The sequence below is a fragment of the Electrophorus electricus genome, chromosome 5 (assembly GCF_041902795.1).
Source record: "Electrophorus electricus isolate QZ-2024a chromosome 5, ASM4190279v1, whole genome shotgun sequence".
NCBI classification, from domain to species: Eukaryota; Metazoa; Chordata; class Actinopteri; order Gymnotiformes; family Gymnotidae; genus Electrophorus; species Electrophorus electricus.
The window spans coordinates 7,267,501-7,287,500 of NC_137501.1; the positions used below are offsets into that span (position 1 = coordinate 7,267,501).

A 20,000-nucleotide genomic window follows, 5' to 3' on the forward strand; every position below is an offset into this window, starting at 1 on the left:
CACCTGCAACCAGCAAGAAGATGGTGGAGAAGAAATCGCTGGTCTTCAGCAGGGCAGACCACTGAGTTTGGCATTGTGGCCTCCACACAAAGGGATAAAAAGCACAGCGCATCTCCTCTACTCCTCCATTAGTGCCGTTGCATCTCGTGAGCTGGGCCTCTTTTTCCCATCATGCCCCAGGGCAATGTGGTTTACACAAGTGCAGCGCATTCTGCCTTTCAATGAATCCAGTGCCCAGAGTCAACCCCAACATCATTTCACAGGCACATACAAAACAAAGAAATAGGGAGAGGGGCCACAAAAGGGGCTGCAACTTTGTATAATCTGTTTTGGGGTTCTATTAACATGCTTTCCACCACCACAGCTTGTGTAAAACATTTTTTAAAGATACCAATATCTTTGCAATCTCAGCTCAAAAGAAAGATCACCAGGTTCTTTCAGGAGATGCCATGAGAAAGATGATGTTTTCAGAGGGAAAAAGCAGAAACCGTGCCAAATACGGCATTGACGCTATAAGCGTCAATGCATTGTGAGCACCGAAAATGCTCAGCTAAGGTTAATCTCACAGGTCTGTGCAGCGACACTGAGCTCATAAATGCAGATCAGTATGATAATTATTTTTAAGTCTGTCTTTAAACTGAAATAACCTTCCCTTAATGAGTCTAGCCAATGAATAGTCTGGCTGCTTTGTTCAAGCTGGTAGCAGTCAGTCAGCCAGCCAGATGGCAGATTGCTGCTGTCTCCATGCTGGCTAAAGTCAGCAGCGATGTTGGTGCAAATTCACACCCTAAACACCAAAATTTACTGAAGTGCTTTCATCATCAATAACCCCACGTTGTCTGATTCATCTATGTGCTCAAGGTATTTTGTGCTCATGGGTAAACAAATGAGACCAGCATCTCCATGTCTAGGTCCCCTCCCCACCCAACCACCACCACCACCACCATGTATCCCTAGGCGACAAGGCCTGGGTCAAGCTATCCCATTCAGACTGGTCTTGGAGGTCACCAACAAGAGACAAAAGTCTAGCCTAAGTCTCGACAGTCTGGGATCAGACTGGAACGGTGGTCCCCAGAGAGCCATCCTTCATTTGTTCTCCCGCTTTATTCCGTCTTGACACGTCTGGCACCGGCTGTCACCCCCTGAACCCCCAATGGTCTTCAACTTGAACTTCAGACATAGGCCCAAAAACTAGACAGACTACATATTGGAACATATCCTCACGGACTACTACTGTCCATGTATTCTTTTTCACCAATCTCTTAATGCAGCTACATTTTGGAATGATTTTGGAATTATTTTGAGCCAGACGTTTGTGGTGAGATCTGAGATTTGGTACTGGAGTGACACTGGAAGCCATAAAAAGGCTGATGGGAGCAATGATGCCTCTTTGTTTACAGAGCAATAGCATGGCAATGTATACTAGAACAGAGGCTCAGGCCAGGAAGAGAAACAGTGGCATTAGATGAGTGTTAGCAGATGAAACAGAGGCCACTTTTATTCTATGAGCCACAGGGGAGTCTTCCCTGCCTCTACTGCTCCACCCTGTCACTACAGGGGAGAGAGCCCTTAGTATGACTAACTTTGATGGAAATTAGCCCTGTGAGTGTGAGAAGATCTGGTGTGGGGGGATCTGGTGTCTAAGGGTGTGAATCAAATCCATCTGTTCATCCCTTCATTCTCACTCAGTTTGCAATCATGGGCCACTGGAACACGTACAAGTACCCTCCTTACAGACATCTACAAAACAAGGGCTGGACAAGACCAGGGTTTAGACACTGTGGTAGCAACTGTCTATGGATGTAAGAGCTATTGCTTATGTGTACAGTAAAGCAGAAATGTTGATTTAACAGCAGCACCAGCTAGAACAGTAGGCCATGTAATATCAGGAACATAAAGCAAGACTTTGTTTTTCTGTTTCTCAAAGAATTGCTGTCTTGCAGATATTGGTAGAATGAACCCTAGAGGTCTACACTTGCACGAGGCCTCTCTGAGATGCCCTCCATAACTCTGACCAGTACGTGTTTTAAAACACACACACACACATACAGCAAGGTTGAGTTATGCAGTATTCTGGCAGTATTTATGGGGGTCTGAAACATGCTCAGACCTGTACGTTTACTCATGCACAGGGACACTGTTCTGAGTCATCAACACTCACCAGCACCACCTTGACATCATTCAGCTATAACAAATGGGCCTATATGACGCCTACAGATGACATCACATGCATTTGGACTGAAATATCATCAGCACAATGAAACCACATCAACTAAAATGAGTTAAGAGTGAAGGGCTGCATCAACTTCATTTGGATATACCTACAAGGAACCAAAATCATTCCTGAAGGTCAAAACAGATTTCAAACCTGCGTTGAATTGTTTCACAAAAACATCTGTTATCATTTCATATATTCTCATTGTCATGAGGGGAGGAGAGTGAGGAGGAGAGAGTGAGAGTGAGAATATATATCTGGGAAAACATTAGCTATGATGTATCAATCCTGTTGGCACAGTAAATAGTATACAAAACAAAGTGCATTGCAATTTGATATTCTTGATTAATTTACTAGTCTTGTAATGGCCATCGTTGACAGATTGTGATGTTATTTATGTTGCACACCGAACACACAAGACACATATACACATATGCACACATGTGAAGGCTCACACTCCCAGCCCTTGTCAAGTATGTCCCGACGCTTCACTTGGATGGAAGGCTATGGACTGCAGCTGTCTGTCTGGCTTGTCTCAATAAGAAGAGGGGGTTGGTACTGTTTTTCTGTGTTTGTGTGTGTGTGTGTGTGTGTGTGTGTGTGTGTGTGTGTGTGTGTATGTGTGTGTTTGTGTGTGTGTGTGTGTTGGGGGGCCAGGCAGAGGCTGTGAATACTTCTCCTGATGAGAGATGAAGGCATATTGAAAAGTATATTAAATTACCCTGATTAACAATTTAGCCACGAACAGGAGTGCTGCCGAGGGGCTCTATAGGGAGGCTCCCGCGCTATTCATGCCCACAACGCCAGGGTCGAAAGGTTCCCCAAGTTCACAGGCTCTGGGCCTTTTGTTATGCTAACGTGCTAGCCCAAATCAGCTGCCCCTACACTGTGGCCAGAGAGAAATGATTCCCTGAGAACATTTTTTTTCTCTTTCTTAACCTGAGAGTTGTTATTCCTGGTCAGTGGTTCAAGCTGAAGACTGGTTTTATTGTGGAAGGTTCGAGACGGGGGCCAAAGCTGGAGCAAGCGTATGTTTGAATGTGTGTGTGTGTGTGTGTGTGTGTGTGTGTGTGTGTGTGTGTGTGTGTGTGTGTGTGTGTGTGTTTGTTGCAAGCATAGAGGTGACTGGACACTTAGGTGAAGCTGAAGCAAGAGTATGTTTGAATATGTGTGTGTGTGTGTGTGTGCAAGCACAGAGGTGACTGGACACTTAGGTGCAGAGAACATAAAAATGAAGGCATTTTAATCTATTACATTTTATTTTTTTTTGTAAACAATATTGACCTTTCTTTGACTGTGACCATGTCATGTTCTTTTCTACATAATAATTAAAGATGTAGTGTGGCTCTTGCTATAACCTGTATAACATAGCATCACTGATGCTCGTAAACTTCTAGCAAATCAATATGCACAGAACAGCACTGACCAGCAAGGCACAGCACAGATCAGTGTAGGCTAGATAAGCAAGAATCAGTCTGAACACATTTAGAACACATCACTCAATATGATCTGAACAATCTGAACACTATCATACTTATAAACTTGAAATTGTGTGAAATCATCATCATCATCATCATCAATATTGTTATTATTGTTATTATTATTATTATTATTATTATTATTATTATTATTATTATAGTACAGTTTCTATTGAAGGTGAACTAATGGCTTACAGGTAAGGCCTTAAGGAAATGGCACTAATATATCCACTAATATATGCCAGCCCCATATAGCCCTGTTGGCTGCTTCAGAGAATCACTGACTGTCATACAGTTTAGAACTGAATGCATGCGCAAAACAAAACACTTGAGACAAACAAGAAAACATTTTTTAAAAAGGAAAACACAAATTAAAAAGGTAGGATGATATAAGTAATGCAATTTTTTACTGAAACTCAAAAGCATTCATTGTAAATCTCTCTCTCTCTCTCTCTCTCTCTTGAAAGATAGATAGATAGATAGATAGATAGATAGATAGATAGATAGATAGATAGATAGATAGATAGATAGATAGATAGATAGATAGATAGATAGATAGATAGATAGATAGATAGATAGATAGATAGATGGATAGATGGATGGATGGGGGGAGGTTTGAATATAAAAGCAAAACCTGAAAAACACAGCACCTCAGACCTAACACACAGGCAGGCCCATTTCTTTGGGGGGCTTGAGAGAGCCTATTGCGTATTGGTCAATCGATTTGGGGTCTCTTGGGAGAGGCAATCAGTGTGAGTTTAACAAGCCGAGGTGAGGAGATAACACGTCCCTGAGGTCAGGGCCAAACGCCGGTCAAACACTCTTAACCCCAAGGTCAAGATCTTTAAAACTGCAACACGTGCTGGTTTTGTGGAATGGTTTTAGCTGTAAACTACTAAAACAATTATAACTGGAATACAGACAAACCACATACGGATATAGCACGGCTTTACAGAAATTTGCAAAGCTAAATTAAAATAAATAAAATTTGGCCGACGCGTGAATGACAAAATATTGATTAAAAATGTCGGAGTAGGAATTATAGTATACATCACAAAACAGTCCGCAGCCTAATTTATACTTTAGGGTATTTATATATAATTTATATTCAGTTGGCAGTTTTACATTGCTTTTACCACTAGCGTTTGAACACGATTGAAATACAGTGTTATAAAACTTATATAAGCCTATAAGCCTATTGCTTATTTCAATGCGAAATTTCATAATGGCTGTAGAAAAGATTTAGCAAATAAAAACAAGTGCAAAAAAAAAATTGCTAGCACGATTTTTTTTTTTTTTTTTTGTCAAAACACGATCTTACCCATCAGGCCTATCTTAAAAAGCAAACAGATCTCATCATGAATTCCCCGCCCAACTTTAGTCTTTATACGTAATTAACAAAGTTGTTGAAACGCCGAGAATAAATAGTGACTGTCTAGTCATAAAAAGGCTAGACATGGCCCGCGCGCTGTGAATGCGCACTGCGATGAGCGGTTCAAACATGCAAATAATGGTAAATGAGGCTAGAGCATCCCGCAATGCGCAGATACGGACATCTGCCTCATCTAATCTTACTGTCTCCTGCTGTACCTCCTCAGAATTGTGGGACTCAAACACCGTCAATGTTCTTCATCAGCAGTCCAAAACAATACAGAATGGCTCCGTTTTGGTACTTAATTACACGATCAAGAGAATTCTCTCTCTCTCTCTCTCTCTCTCTCTCTCTCTCTCTCTCTCTCTCTCTCTCTCTCTCTCTCTCTCTCTCTCTCTCTCTCTCTCTCTCTCTCTCTCTCTCTCTCTCTCTCTCTCTCTCCAGCTTCGCCAACACCCCCCTTTTTTAATTATCACAGCTCACCACTCTACATGCATAGGACGAAGGATTCGATTTGATGGTTCAAATACGGATCTCCTGTAACCACACCAGGGTAGTGTGTCTCATTTCAATATCTCCGCTTGGGATTGTGAGGATTCGTCATTTTTTAAATCTTTGCCAATGCACGCCACCATTTAGCATGCTAGGCCTATAGCATGCCTGGTACGCTAATGAGAAGTGGGGGCAATCTCCATTTTAATAGAACCGGTTGGGGCTGATGTAGCTCTGCGGTCATTAACTAGACACTTCAGCGAAACAACGGGGTGGATGCCGAAGTGGAGCAACGCAGTGAAAGGTGTAGCGAGGCACGGTGGGGGGTTCGTCTGACCCAATAGGCCCACAAAGCAACCCTCTCAGACCCGGTCCTCCCTCTTTTCTGCCTATTCCAAAAAAAAACGCCTAACAGCGGAGTCTGGCGTAAAGAAAGTCTAGACGGATCCACTGCACAAAGGTAAAGTAATACCCCGCCGTTATAATTCACTGTTACAAACAGAAACTGCGAATGCATGTTAGACACATTAACACATTACAGATCCTTTTACCGTTAGGATAGGTGGCGGCGGACTGTCCGAGTATTTGGGATTAATTAGGCTATGCTCGCCCTGGGAGTTGCCACAAAGCCTCAGTATTCCATATCTTCGAGAAGTTAGTGAATATTGAGGTTTGCGTAAAATTGTACACAGACAGTCATGCTTTAATGTCTTTAATTTTCATTCCCCGCGCGCACACACACACGCACAAACACACACACACACACACACACACACACACACACACACACACACACACACACGCACACACAATCTTCCCCTCTTTTTCTATCTGAGGGGCATTTGAAGTCTGGGTCTAATGTAAACAGTGCTCCGAGGTGACATTTACATCCATACGAGACATTTAAATATGTGTGACAAAAAATAATAATAAAAAAAACCCCAACAACACAGCTGCTCTGATTCTTTTAAATAACATATTGTCTTAAAACATCATGTGACATTTGACAGAAAGAGTATGATTCCTCTAAATGGGCCCAATACCATGATGGCAAATAAATGCCACTTGTGCATTCTCTGAAACAATGGCAAATAAATATGAATACTGCACACACCATTGAAACAGATGGTTCCAATATCTTTCTTCTCTGTAGCATCTTGAACAGATGAGTTGATGTCTATTGAAAATGGAGTCATTCTGTTGTAGATATCAGAAAGAATTTTTTAGATGTTAATACAGAGGTCACTGAATGTGTCTCAAAAATATAACAATAAATATATATAAGTTATATATGCTTAATAGCCAACATCATATTGTAGTTGTGATGTTTCCACAATATCACAGTTCAGCTCATCAAAAAACTATTTGACTGAGACAAATATCATTTGTATTGTAATTAACATTATGCATGGACTGTAGGTGGAATTTACAGAAAAAAAAGGAATGTTAATTCTTAACATGTTTTCTATTTGTAGAGTTTCTCAGTCTCTCTCTTTCTTTCTCCCCAGGGCACAGCAGCTGGAAGATGTGGGACACATCTAAAATTATGTTTGATTAATAATGGAAAGGAGTATAATCCTCCTCAGGTTCCAAGTGGGGGAAAAAAATCATATTATTAAAAATAAAGCATAAGTGTGTTTGGTTATGCAAAAGCTAGACTATAGTATTTTATTTTGTCTTTATGTATACTACTGGACTGGGTAGTTTGAATCAAAGGATATGACACCAAGGAGAGATCACAGGGATAAGAAGGAAAAAAATGTATGTGAAAGTTGAATGTGTACTCCACGACCTAGTTACATTGTTTCATCTAAAAATAAAACCCACAATAAAAAGCCTAATGAAAAGAACATGCTAACAGTGACACACAAACCAGATGTGGACGTGAGCATAAGAAGCTTCTGGTACATTAATGGGAGGTACTGTATTCTTGCTCATTTCAGATTGAGATCAGTTCACTCTTGCAGTACTAATTTGGTAATATGGTTTGGTATTTGTTTTAATTAATTTTGTAAGAAAGCTTGGACATTTGTGTTCTTCAGTGTAATAGTAAAGTTACCTCTACAGCTAATCGAACAGTATAGTTTTGTAGTGCTTTTAACAAAGGAATTGCACAGATTGTCACATCTCTCGTTTTCAGTGTGTGTGTATAAGTGTGTGATACTAAAATAGAAAATGCACATAAAAATAGGATAATAAACCATATTAATATTATGCTGACCAATTGTGTAGGGCGCCAAGACCACAAGCATTGTCTTGCTCAGTGTAGCTGCACTGGAATTGAGCTGCTGAGCCTTTTAGCCACAGACAAGTTCTTACACAGACACCCACGCACGGCTCTTTTATGACACTCCCTGCCTTTCATCAAATGAATCACTACAAATGAGCTGCAGGGCATAAACATGAGAGAAACAGGGGAGCTGGTACACATACATTATGAAAGTAGATCAACTTACGTTTAGCCAAATCTATGGTCATTTAGGCACTTTTTCATATGAATACAGGGAACAGCATGTACATAAATTGTTTATAGTTGTAGATGCACACACACACACACACACACACACACACACACATATATATATATATATATATATATATATATATATATATATATATATATATAAATGAAGTAAAACAAAATTAAATAAAAATCATATCTTTTTTTTTTTTCTGGACACTACTACTACTGTACTGTTCCAAATTCTCAGCACACCTGACCATGACTTAAAAAAAAGCCCTAGTCATTTTCTACAGATAATTATCACTAATTATATTGCAGCCAGGACAACAGTTGACTTATACAGGAAATTGAACCAAAGTAGGAAAATTGGAAAATGATTTTAAAAAATTACGTACTTTACATAATCTTGGAGAACATGACATTTCTGTTTATTGCCAGCAACATATACTTTATTTTTACAAGTTACTTACTGTACATACAAGAGGAGTGTTATGTAAACAGATGGAACTTTGTTTTCTGTACACAAACTGGTTGACACTTCAGTCCATATTACCATGCATCTAACGGAAATATCTTTTGTATTCTCAGCCTAGTGACTGTAAGTATGATATGATTTTGACATAAATATTGTTTTTTGCCTGCCCACCCCTTAAGACATTTTGGAGAAATTTAATCTTTGATATAAAAAAAATATGGGCAGGATAAAAAAGTTACTAAAACATCCACGCATCTACACACATTCTTAAGTGGAGAGAGCTTTCCGTGTGATAAGCGGAATACACGTGTTTATCCACAAAACACGTGAGTAGTGCAGGTAAACAGCTGTATTTGTCTACAATGCGACATACACCAGGACACTTAACATCATTGACCGGAATAGTGAGATATAGGGCTACCTAACAGAACACTAGGCCAGCAAGCTGCGGCAAATTATTGTGAGATGTCTGGTTAGAATTTTCAATAGACAAACGTTAACATATATTTAATCGCATTTCATTAAATATATTTTATAACAAACACCCAAAGAAAAACTTTACACGTAATAAATATCCCATCCTTCTCCCGCTCTAGGGTTAACAACACCGGTAGGAAAACGTCACATGTGCCTTATAGTCTGTTTCCGGTGATGGGGCCTTTGAGAAGGAACAGGTGTCTAATATTTTGCCTGTTAAAAGGTAAAATAAAGAATATCACAAATGGATGAATGACATGCAATTTTAATTATTTGAAATAAAATTGCATATTTTACAAATGTACAGTAAATATGCTAGTTCAGAAAAATAATTCGACATTTTTCTTAGCCCCTCAAATATTTCGATCTGTGGGCGTCTGCGTCGTCAGCTAAGTACCAAGACATCTAGCGTGACCTCTACTGCAATTGAAAACATTCTGGAGCTGAGTGTAAATCAATTGGCTAAAGTGATATGAGTTGGATCTTCGTAAGAATTAATTTCCCCGCATTTACAAATTACATCAACGTAAAACAGGCATATGTGCACCGTGCCGCTTGATTTCCGATTAGGGGTGTATAGCGTGACAGTCGGCGTTGAGCCCGTTCCCGCACTGCAACATCAACATGGTGAGTATAAACGCTAAATCTAGCGTGGGAGCTAAGTAGCTAGCCAAAATGATATCATAACTTGTAGCTAGTTCGCTAGCATATATTGGCTCCTTACATATAATAATGAACTAGTTTCTGCTCGGCTGACAAATATTGCTAAGTCTTGTGTGTGTTATCCGGCTTTGAAGATTGCAATGATGTGTTGTCACATGCTAAATATGTCTAGGGGGTTTTACAAGCCATTCATCGCCGCTGCAATTAGCATTTAAAAAAATTTCATTAGCTAAAATAAATTAGTGTTTTATCCTAGGTGAACACCATCATCTAATTATGTTTTCTGAATGCATAGCATTATGGCATGATAAGTATGATTGGAAAACGGTCTTTCCTTAGCTGTCATATCTGTGTATGACATTGGTCCCTTAAATGTGTGTCTGTGTGTGTCTCACCTGCACGCATCTACTTCCTCGTTTCAAGGTCTACTTTTGACCTTAAAGTAGCCCTCGATATTCTAGACACCTGTTACTGCACCCCAGTTTCTGCATGTGTTTTAAGTTAACCAACATATGCTATGCATAGTTTATGCATATAACATGACTTCAGATTGTTTAGAATCATGAAAAATGACATATTTGCAGTGCGGTTGACAGCAATAGCAATCTTATGAACGTAGTTATATCAGTTGTCAGTTTACAAATGTGTACACATTTTCGTGTACAGAATAGTGATATAGTGGAAACATTTGCTGTTTCTTGCCACAGCTGTTCTCAAGCTGTTATTCTTGTAGCCTATATTATCCATACCCCCTGTTATCTACCTAGATTTCTGATTAGTTACCCATCATATCCATCCAGAGTTAGTGGACTGTATGTGGTCATATTCTTAATAAGATATTTCAGTGGAGCTTAAAAAGAACTGCTAATTCAATGATTGTTAAGAGATAAAACACAAAGTGCCTGTAGTTGTTTGGGTAGTCAGCACCCTCTAGATGAAGTCACCTTAGTCAAATTAGCAACTTCTCATAAATAAGTTTCTGCATTGTCCTCATGTAATATTACAGAATGCTCCTGCATGAATAAAGATCTTAATGACTTGATAAATAATTAGGATGGTAGTTTGTTTCAGCCTGTGCACCTGGTCACGATGTGCAGTTTGGTGTTTTTGGCACTGATCGTAAAGGTCTATCTGATGTTAACTTGTGTTTATGTTGTGTGGATAGGGGTAATGTAGTGTGTTGTAGTAGTCCCTTTTTCTGTGAAATATGCTAGAATTTGGAAAGGCTAGTCCAGGAGAGACATGTTTTTCTACAGTTTAGGCCTAGTGTTAGTTTCCCTGCTCTTAGTGACCTGTATGCCTTGTTCAGGTCATGAGGCGCCTGGTCATTAGCTGGTTAACTTGATCAGCCATAGAGCTGTCTTTTATTTTAGTGCTGAAACCTTCACTAACAGGAAGAAGGTGCCACTACTAGGCTTTCTTTGTTAATCATGTGTTTGTCAGTCACACTGTGTCATAAACAGTGCATTTCTGCACTTACCATAATGACGTTGTGGCAGTGGTATATCTGCATCTGCAGTCATTTTAAGTGATCGTGTGTCCCAGCAGTGCCACACAGCAGATGAAGAGCAGAAATGGTAAGCCCACTGACTGCTTTCAGACCATCCTATTGGGTGTCCTGACTAGTCGCGCTGCAGATGTTCATTCATTTTGCCAAGTTGGACGCCTTCCCTCATGCTGAGCTGTGATTGCAGTGAAGTCATTTGCATTTTCAAAGTAGGCTAATAACAGTTATTGCCTTAAGCCTCATTGCTCATCCCTACTTGTTGGTGGACCTTTGCCTCAGTGTGCGTCATCAGAGGGCTATACTGGGAGCCAATGTGTAGTCTTAAGTTGGACCCCGATTTGAGATCACTGACCTCTATTTCTAGTTCTCCACCGGGAGCAATTTGCTTGTGTCATTCGATTTTCAGTGACTTAAAGCAGTGTGCTGTAGCATTGGCTAAAGTAGCTATGCATACATGTTTGTCCTTAACCTCAAGAGCTAAATTCGGTATGTCCAGTAGTCACCTGCATAAAGTTTTTCTGGCTTACAAAACAGATTACGTAATAACACATTGCCATCTGAAGTTAATGCATAACTGCATGCCTTAGGAGCCCTCTCGAACGACAGTGTGACCGAGATCCCAACCTTTTATGCTAAGACCTGTCTTTTACCAATGCTGTCACTACCATGATCTCTTCTGGCACAGGACTGATTTCAGAAAGGCCTGGTGACTGACTTCCTGGACCTGCTGGTTATCTGTACTGGCCCCCCTTAGACCTCATTTAGCCCCTGTGTATTTTGGGTTAGTGCTGCTGCGGAAGATAGTGTACCCATGCTGGTTCAATTTTCCCCTGTGGAACTAGCCACTTGGAGGCCCTTCCAGCAATGGGTCAGCCCCCCCACCCCCTCCTGCTACCAAGTGTGTGCAAGCGTGGGCGAGAGAGACCCATATTTCCTGTGACACATATACTGTGGAAATTTGTTGGTTGTATTTTCAGATGGACAGGGTGCTCTTCTCATGGTTTTGGTTTTTGGGCAAAAATAAATTGCTACAGATGTGTGCTGTACCACATCGTGGACATTTGAATTTGCATTAACTTGGTTTCAAAGAGTCTTTGCTGCCAAACCTGTCGAAAGACCCACGGAATGCTCCCATTCTAGCTGCATTTTTGAGCCAGCTTCATGAAAATACCCTAGTTGCCAACTCTCCTCAAATCCCCCCTGTGCAAAGGATGGAATAAAAGTGGGAAGTGGCTTGTGCCTGTCCCATTGTCCATTGCCACCAAAAAGGAGGTGCCATCCTGTGCTCCGTCAGCGAACTGTAGGCAAGGGGTGGAGCAAAGTAAAATTAGCCACTCAGAATGCACACATTGCAGTAGCCACTGTAAAACAATCTCTTTCCTCAATTCCTGTCTGCTCATGTTTATGGTTCAGTTTCTATCTTGGGATACCCGGTTTCTATCTTTGATGCTCTGTCTGATATTCAGAGAGTTGAAGGAGGAATGTACATTTTAAACTAATGATTGAGTAATATGACCATGACCAGTAATTTGTCATTTGAATGCAGGTTCTTGTCCCTGTTGCAGTAAGAGGATATTAGCTGCAAACCTACCTCACTATTTGGAGTAGGTTGATGCTGGTTTGAAATGGCAGATCATAGGTTCTGGTGCTTGACTGAGAAACTAGCAAAACACAAGGTTTTTCCCAAATAAAATTGCTGGTTTTCATCATGACTTGGTGGATGAAATCCAGCTGCATGAAATTCAAGAAATACCAAGAATTTTCATGTCATATACATATTTACATGTACATGGCTTATACATTTAACTTATGCTACCCTTCAAAAACCTTCTCCCTCCAGGGTGTGATCAGTGTGCAGCTGGTCGTTACCATGGTAATGGCCTGCGTGATTCAGAAAATTATACCTCACTACTCTTTTGCAAGATGGCTCCTTTGCAGCGGCAGGTAATGAGGAATGTTTCAGATCCTGTGTCATAGCTTAGTTGACCTGTTCAGTGCTTTAACACCACATCTCAGCACATTATTTGAAAGACAGGATTTATAGAAATTGGCATGATCTAGTTTGTACAAGCCCATTGCTTTTGTTGTAAGTTTCAAGGGCCTAACAAACATGCATCATTATGCCCCATCATTAAGAGTAAAGGGCGGCATCAAAAAGTAGAATAGCCTGAGAGGCCAAGCTTCGAGCCACTCCCAGTTTCTGATAATTAGCGCCAAATGTGTTTAGAGTAAACAGCTTCTCAGAATGTGCTCAATAATTCATCAGTACTTGTTGTTTTTTTGTTTTGTTTTTTTTGTTTTTTCTGGTTCAAGCAAAGTACTTGGAAGTTTTGCCCCCGAGAGTTTGGTAATTAAGTTTTCTTTAATGAATAAATAAATATAGGGGGAAAAACCAACAACTGAAATCAGCACAGCCCTCTCAGGACTCATGACAAGATGCTTCCCAAACAAAGCTGTGCTAAATGTTTATCCTCTGAAGCTGCGGCTAAGCGTCTCTCTCATATGAACTCCCCTTTGCCATCCCTGTATGGCCTTGGCTTGCACACTGTAGCCTGCGGTGGTACCAGCATCCCACAGAAGATGAGCTGAGGAGCCTGGCTGGGAAGCACCAGAAAGGAGGGAAGAACAAAAAGGAAAGGTAAGTCGAAGGTTCGAATTTTTAAACATTTTTTTTTTCTTTTATCGATGCAAATTATAGCATTTGCTTGAATGCCAGGTGGGAAAAGTTAACTGAGATGTGGGATTTATTTATTTAACTGTCTTATATCGCTAATGGGCCTTGTCAGCATTTCCTGAGCCCCAAGCTGGTGCTAAATGCTAACATGCTTCTGTATTGATTTAAATTTCTCACTGCAGTCAGGGCTTGCTGAGCACTCGTCCTGACCAGGTTCATTCACATACACAAGCTTTGTTCCTGGCGTCTCAAGATGTACACTGGCAGCCAGACACGCTATGCTAATCCCCTAAAAAGGCAGATGAGCTGGTGTCCACCTGCCAGCTTCTTTCATCTCCGGCCTTGTTAATGCGCACCTTCTGTTATTATGTGAAAGCCCTTCTCTGCTCCATGGAGAGTTCCCGAGCTCATTTTTCTCAGGCAGGTACCCCAAGATCAAACGAATGGACTCCGTGATTCCTACAGTGCCATTGTGAGAGGCACTGCAGCGCACGGCCTTGGGTAAACAACGGAGACCCAGAAGAGGGGATCACTGCTCTTTGGGACAGCTGGCCCAGAGCCATGGGGGCAGAGGGCTCAAACGCTGGCCCCTGTTGATCCATAGACACATGCATCTCCCCCACTACCTTCCTTTTCCAATACCCCACTGCTCTCAGCAGACCTCAACATTCATCTTTGCAGCCAGCCACTTCTCATGCAAAAAGCCTTAGCGCTGGGGGGAGATATGTTTGCCTTGAGTGTTGTATGGATTTAGTCACTTTTTTGTGAGACTAAGGAGGACTATAATCCTTGGTAAAAAGTGCAAACACTGCTGGCTTGGTATCCCTTGGAAACACCAAAACTCATGTCCAGAACTAGGCTAGGCTTGGCAATTCCTGTCTGTTATCTTTTGGGCCTAAGAGCACATCCAAACATTTCATATTTGCTCTATTCTTTCTGTGCTATGAAACTTGACTTTCCTAAATGAGTAATACCATCTCCTCCCTTGAGATACCAATATTTGAGTTTTCTTGTTTTCACTTCTATGTTCCTTCCCATTTTATACATTTAATAAAACTTGGAAGGTAATTGATATATTTTTCTAACTTAAGGAAGAGGTCACACAATGCACAGATGCTTAAGAACCTTTGCTATCATCCCTGGTAAATGTTTGGCAACTCAAGTGCTTAAAGTGCAGTCATTAATCAGTTATTATGAAAAAAATAACATCTCCGATGAGTGCACTGGTATTTGTTTCATGTCTAAGAGTAAAACTACGCACTACTTATTATAAGTAATTGTCAAAATGCAACTTAATGAAACATCCCATTGTATAACCCTAGAAGCCAATTTACTTCATGGATATCTTCATTTATGTATACATTGACCAGAAGTAAATGTAATGTAATATTTCAGGTTCTTGTGCTTGTTACATCTAGTTTGCTTTCAGATCAACCAGCATAAAAATAAAATTAAATTGCATGAAATTACATCACATGATTCAGAGTTAAATTAATATTATAATGTGTAACTCCAAATGTAAAGGACCATGGATTTGTATTGTGATTTTTAGGAAAAACAATGGGCACATAGAGAACAAGCCACTGACCATTCCCAAGGACATTGATCTCCAGCTAGAAACTAAGTGCATTGCGGAAGTGGACACTCTAGGTATACCCTCTCTTCTAGATCATTCAGCGGTCTGGAAGTCTTAGATACTCCATATTGTGCTCTGCTCTGAAGAGCTCATCCCTCTTTCCTTTTTTGGCTAGCTCTGCACTACTTCCCAGAGTTTCAGTGGCTGGTGGACTTCACAGTGGCTGCTACAGCAGTTTACCTCATCACCGAGCTGTACTTCTGCCTGGCTGAACCCAGCGGAGAGATGAACATCAGTGTGGTGTGGAGTCTGTTGGTGCTGGCTTTTGTTGTGTATCCTTTACAACACCAAACGTCAAACACTTTTCTAACATCAAGGCATTAACACGGCATGTCTTGCAGCCTCAGATTCAATGATGGAGGAGGTACTGTGGAACTGGAAGTTCTCTGTGTATCTGCTGTGTACATGTGACTGTAGAGTTGTTACCTTGACAACTGTGATGTGTACTAGATAGCAGCATATACTCCTTTTAGTATTTTTGTTAATTGTTGTTGTAAATGTTTGATGTTCACCATGTTCCCTAAATGCTTGTTGAATTCCCTAATTTTTTATAGCTTTGACTATGTACTGCAGGACATATCATTAAAAGTTAAATGATTGTGGCAAAGTCTAAGTACAAACTGTCAGATTTAGGTCAGGGATATTTGTGCCAATAAAGGTTTAGGCCTGTTGGTATTACAGTCCTTTTCCTACAGAATGCATAGGTTATTAGACAGTTCCTGCTCAGTTATTTTCTTGTTCTGGTGTGGTGTTGAATCATTAGTTCATGCCCAAGTGAGCTAGAATGGAGCCCTGATTTGAGCTGTAGTATTTTTATGCAAAACAGGTCATATAAACAACTCAAATCATTTTCAGCTTTTGGACAAATCAAAAGCACTCCAGGATATAGGCATAGATGTGTCAAAAACTACCATTAACAAGATATACACCACACTGACACTGACCACAAAATGGAAACCACTCGTAAGCTTGAGGAACAATACTATTTGCTGAAAGTACAGTAAAAAGCCTGCAGCAAAGTCTAATAGTTGGAAGAGAAGAAGATTAAGCTGTGAAAGAGAAATGAGGACAATTAGGAGACATGAACTGCTCATGACCATCTAATCTGTGAAACTTGGAGATATGGGCATATATGGCTGCCAGAGGGGACTGATTTACTTGTCTAGGTGATATGACTGTCAGTGTTAGCAGATGGATGAATTCTGAAGTCTACAGAAGCATCTAAACTGCTCAGATCAAAACACATGCTATGGAGATTTTTGTGGCAAAATGTAGCATGTTCTTGACTGGTGAAGTCAATCACCTAAACTGAATCTCACTGAGCACTGCAAAAAAAATCCACCAGAAGCAAGCTGGGACTAAAAATGGCTGTGACAGGACTGGCAGAGTGCCAGGAAAAACACCTAGCATCTGGTGGTGCCTAGGGTAACAGTGAAAACCGTCACTGACAAATGCTTACAGAATACACTGGAAATCTGTGGTACCTGGGCTAAGGGATCACTAATGTAAACATTTTAATATGTAAAGCCATTAGCATGTATGAGTTAAACACAGTCTTCTGGGTTCGAGAAGCTTCATTTCAATGTACAAAGTGCAGCTACTCGAAACACTGGCCTTCCCCACTTTGTAATGTAACCAGTCAAGTTAGCACCTGTTGCCTCTTACCTGTGACTTTTTCCTGGCCAGGCATTAAATCGCCCACGTTAACCCCAGTACAGTCCATGAGGATCAATCTCTCCCTGCTATATGCATTGCACCTCACCCACTCCGCTACCTGCTACTGAAGATTGGACACCCAATTTTCATGGCCCACCAGACTGATTTGCCTGGGAAAAGGGACGGATGGAATGGGAAAGCGGGAGGCTGGCTGATGGGATGATGAAGATGATGAGGATGATGATAGGCCTGCATGAGTGCAAATGGATGGATGTGGTCAGGAAGGAGCCATTTTGGGGGGTGGGGGAGCTGGGTCCAAAGAGAATGTGGCAGAGAAATGGCCTTGTCAAAGTGATGGTCACTGAGACCATCCTGAGATGGATGATTTCCTGAGATTTCCTGAGATGGAGGTCCACCATAATTTTGCACTGTGCAACCACATGATTGACCCAGGACCAGTGTAATCAACTCTGCTAGGCCTGGCCACACTAGCTTCTTGAAACAATACATTTGGGCTTCCTCCTTCAAATAATTGGTTTTTATCTTGATTTCACTTTTTAAGGGGATGAATTAATTTGCAAGTCAGTCTGTGCTTAGATAATGTAGCTGTGGTACTTTGATTTGATATAGTTTCTTTACTTTGAGTGATCTGCTGCTTTGATATTCATTAAAGGGAGTCCCAAGCTAAGTGTCGTTTTGGGGCAGTTGTTAGGTGTGGTTGATTTTAGAAATCCTATGTCTCCAGAAATAAACAGGATAACTGAAAGTAGTCAACTAGATTCCCTGAAAGTCTTGCTACTGGAACCAGTCAAAGGCTATTGCTTTTCTCAGGGAGCTACAGATCCCTATAAGCCTATATTAATGTACGTTCAAAAAGTTTTAAGCTTCAAGAGGCACTTTGGATTTGCAGAATTCCACATGGTATTACCTCATGTCACTTAGCACTTCCATTTTCAGCAGTGGATTAGAATATATTCTAAACTTAGAGATCACACATTAAGAAAATATCCTGTTGCCCATATGTGCCTCATGGACGATGAGCAGAAACTGTCTAGATGCGAGAATAATCACTAGCACCAATCTAAGTTAGAAACCAGCTTGTTTACCCAAACTAAATATTAACTGCAGAATATCACTAGGGGCACTTGTCCAAGAGATTTGAATTGATTTGGACACCCAGAGCCCAAAGCACTGTTTTTGAAGGTCTACAAGTTTTTCTTTGGCATGAGACATCAGCACTTGCAGACCTTAACCCTTGGTTCTCTCAGTAAGATACTTTTCTCCCTCACAGCTCACTACTTTAGGCTAGAAGAGGGTGGGGAGCGTTCTCTTTGCATCACCTTTGCCGCCTTCTTCTTTGTTAAAGCCATGGCCATCCTCATTGTCACTGAAAACTACCTGGAGTTTGGACTCGAGACAGGTAGGTGTGACCATTTTGTGTAAATGGCACTTTTATCTTGGGTGCCATCTTAATTTGATGGCATGTTTTCAGTGGGTTTGTATTTTTCTTTTTGGATCCATTTTGTTTGTAAAAGCCCCATGTTTGGGGTCTCATAACCTTTCTTTTTTTTAACGGAACTGGTAATCTTTTATAAACTGATAAGTAAGATCACACTGCCTAGACAGGATGGCAGCCAAGCTAAGACATTTTATCAGACAGTCACAATATATGTTAAAAGTCTGCTATACCTTCAGGGTAATAATGTAGGTGCATTTTCTCAGTATCTATGAAAAGCATTCATGGATTTTCATTGGTTGCAGGTTTTACTAATTTTTCTGAAAGTGCCATGCGGTTTCTGGAGAACCAAGGCCTAGAGTCCCAGTGAGTAATGTCTGTAGTATAGGATGTCCACGTGTGTCCAGATTGAGCGGTGTGTTTGGAACCCTTCTGTGAACAGCCTTTGGTTTCTGTCTGCTTCTCTCCAGGGGCCCCATATCAAAACTGACCTTTAAGCTGTTTTTGGCTCTGCTCTGCTCCCTGATTGGAGCATTCCTCACCTTCCCTGGCCTTCGATTGGCCCAGATGCATCTTGATGCCCTCACCCTAAACACAGGCAGAGTCACACAGTGAGTGCCAACAAAAGCCATATTTTCTCTTTTCTTGTGTCAGTGGTATGTCATTCTGAGCATCCACTAATGTGGATCACATGATCGCTAAAGCGCTGCATGCATACCATTAGTTACCGGCATTAGCCCAGTGATGGATTCCATTTTCTTGACCACCATTTGATTCATATATTGAAATGGCTCCTTTCATAGCAGCAAAAGACACCTGGCCACTGTAAGTGCATTTGCACATAATTCTTCAGTGTCGTCGCGTGACCCCTCCTTCTATAGTCGCCGAATGAATGAGTATTATTACAGATGGACCTGGTCTCCGTTTCATCTGGCATAAGGCACCGGAGCCAGGTGTCAGTAGAGGGGCCACCGTTGAAGGGTCGGTACCAGTGTGCCTCACCCCAGCTAATCCACTTCAGCGTGGCCAGCTCTCCTGACCTGCTCCCGTCTCACTCCAGAGCTTATGCTCACCCCCCCCTACCCCCACCCTCCGGCCTGGATTACCCCCGACCTATCCTCTATCCTCTTTAAATCCACTGTCACCGCCATCCCTCTTGGTATAAGCCCGAGCTTGAGCCATTTGCTGTCTGTTCTTCACAAGGGCCCTTTTTGCTGTTTTGTAGAAGTTCTGCATTGACTGCTGATAGGAGTTTTTGTTGATCGTCTATGTACGAGGCTACGTGTTTGAGAGATTCATCGTGTTTGTGTTTGTGTGTGCGTTCCTCTCCTTGCTTGCAGGACCTTGCTGCATATCAACTTCTTGGCTCCTCTTATAATGGTACTGTTGTGGGTGAAGCCCATAACCAAGGATTATATAATGAATCCCACCCTGG

At 41.2% G+C, this 20,000-nt stretch overlaps 1 protein-coding gene and 1 long non-coding RNA gene across 3 annotated transcripts in view; both read left to right on the forward strand.

Moving 5' to 3' along the window:
• Window positions 1-5,504: 5,504 nt before the first annotated feature.
• On the forward strand, window positions 5,505-7,771 carry LOC113572939 (uncharacterized). The gene is made up of 2 exons (XR_003410167.3): window positions 5,505-6,017; window positions 7,066-7,771. It is a non-coding gene; the product is annotated as an uncharacterized LOC113572939 (long non-coding RNA).
• A 1,606-nt stretch (window positions 7,772-9,377) lies between these two features.
• tmem161b (transmembrane protein 161B) overlaps window positions 9,378-20,000 on the forward strand; it is a 14,247-nt gene continuing 3,624 nt past the window's right edge. The window contains exons 1-9 of one of the 2 annotated variants that reach the window (XM_027002866.3): window positions 9,378-9,600; window positions 12,984-13,087; window positions 13,695-13,781; window positions 15,370-15,467; window positions 15,569-15,725; window positions 18,378-18,529; window positions 18,871-18,931; window positions 19,036-19,176; window positions 19,906-20,000. The exon at window positions 19,906-20,000 is cut by the window's right edge and continues 19 nt beyond it. In XM_027002866.3, coding sequence (XP_026858667.2) covers window positions 9,598-9,600; window positions 12,984-13,087; window positions 13,695-13,781; window positions 15,370-15,467; window positions 15,569-15,725; window positions 18,378-18,529; window positions 18,871-18,931; window positions 19,036-19,176; window positions 19,906-20,000 — 898 coding nt within the window. In that variant the 5' untranslated portion in view covers window positions 9,378-9,597. Of the gene's footprint in view, window positions 9,601-12,983; window positions 13,088-13,694; window positions 13,782-15,369; window positions 15,468-15,568; window positions 15,726-18,377; window positions 18,530-18,870; window positions 18,932-19,035; window positions 19,177-19,905 lie in introns of those variants that run through there. The other variant, XM_081714062.1, reaches the window with a different exon arrangement.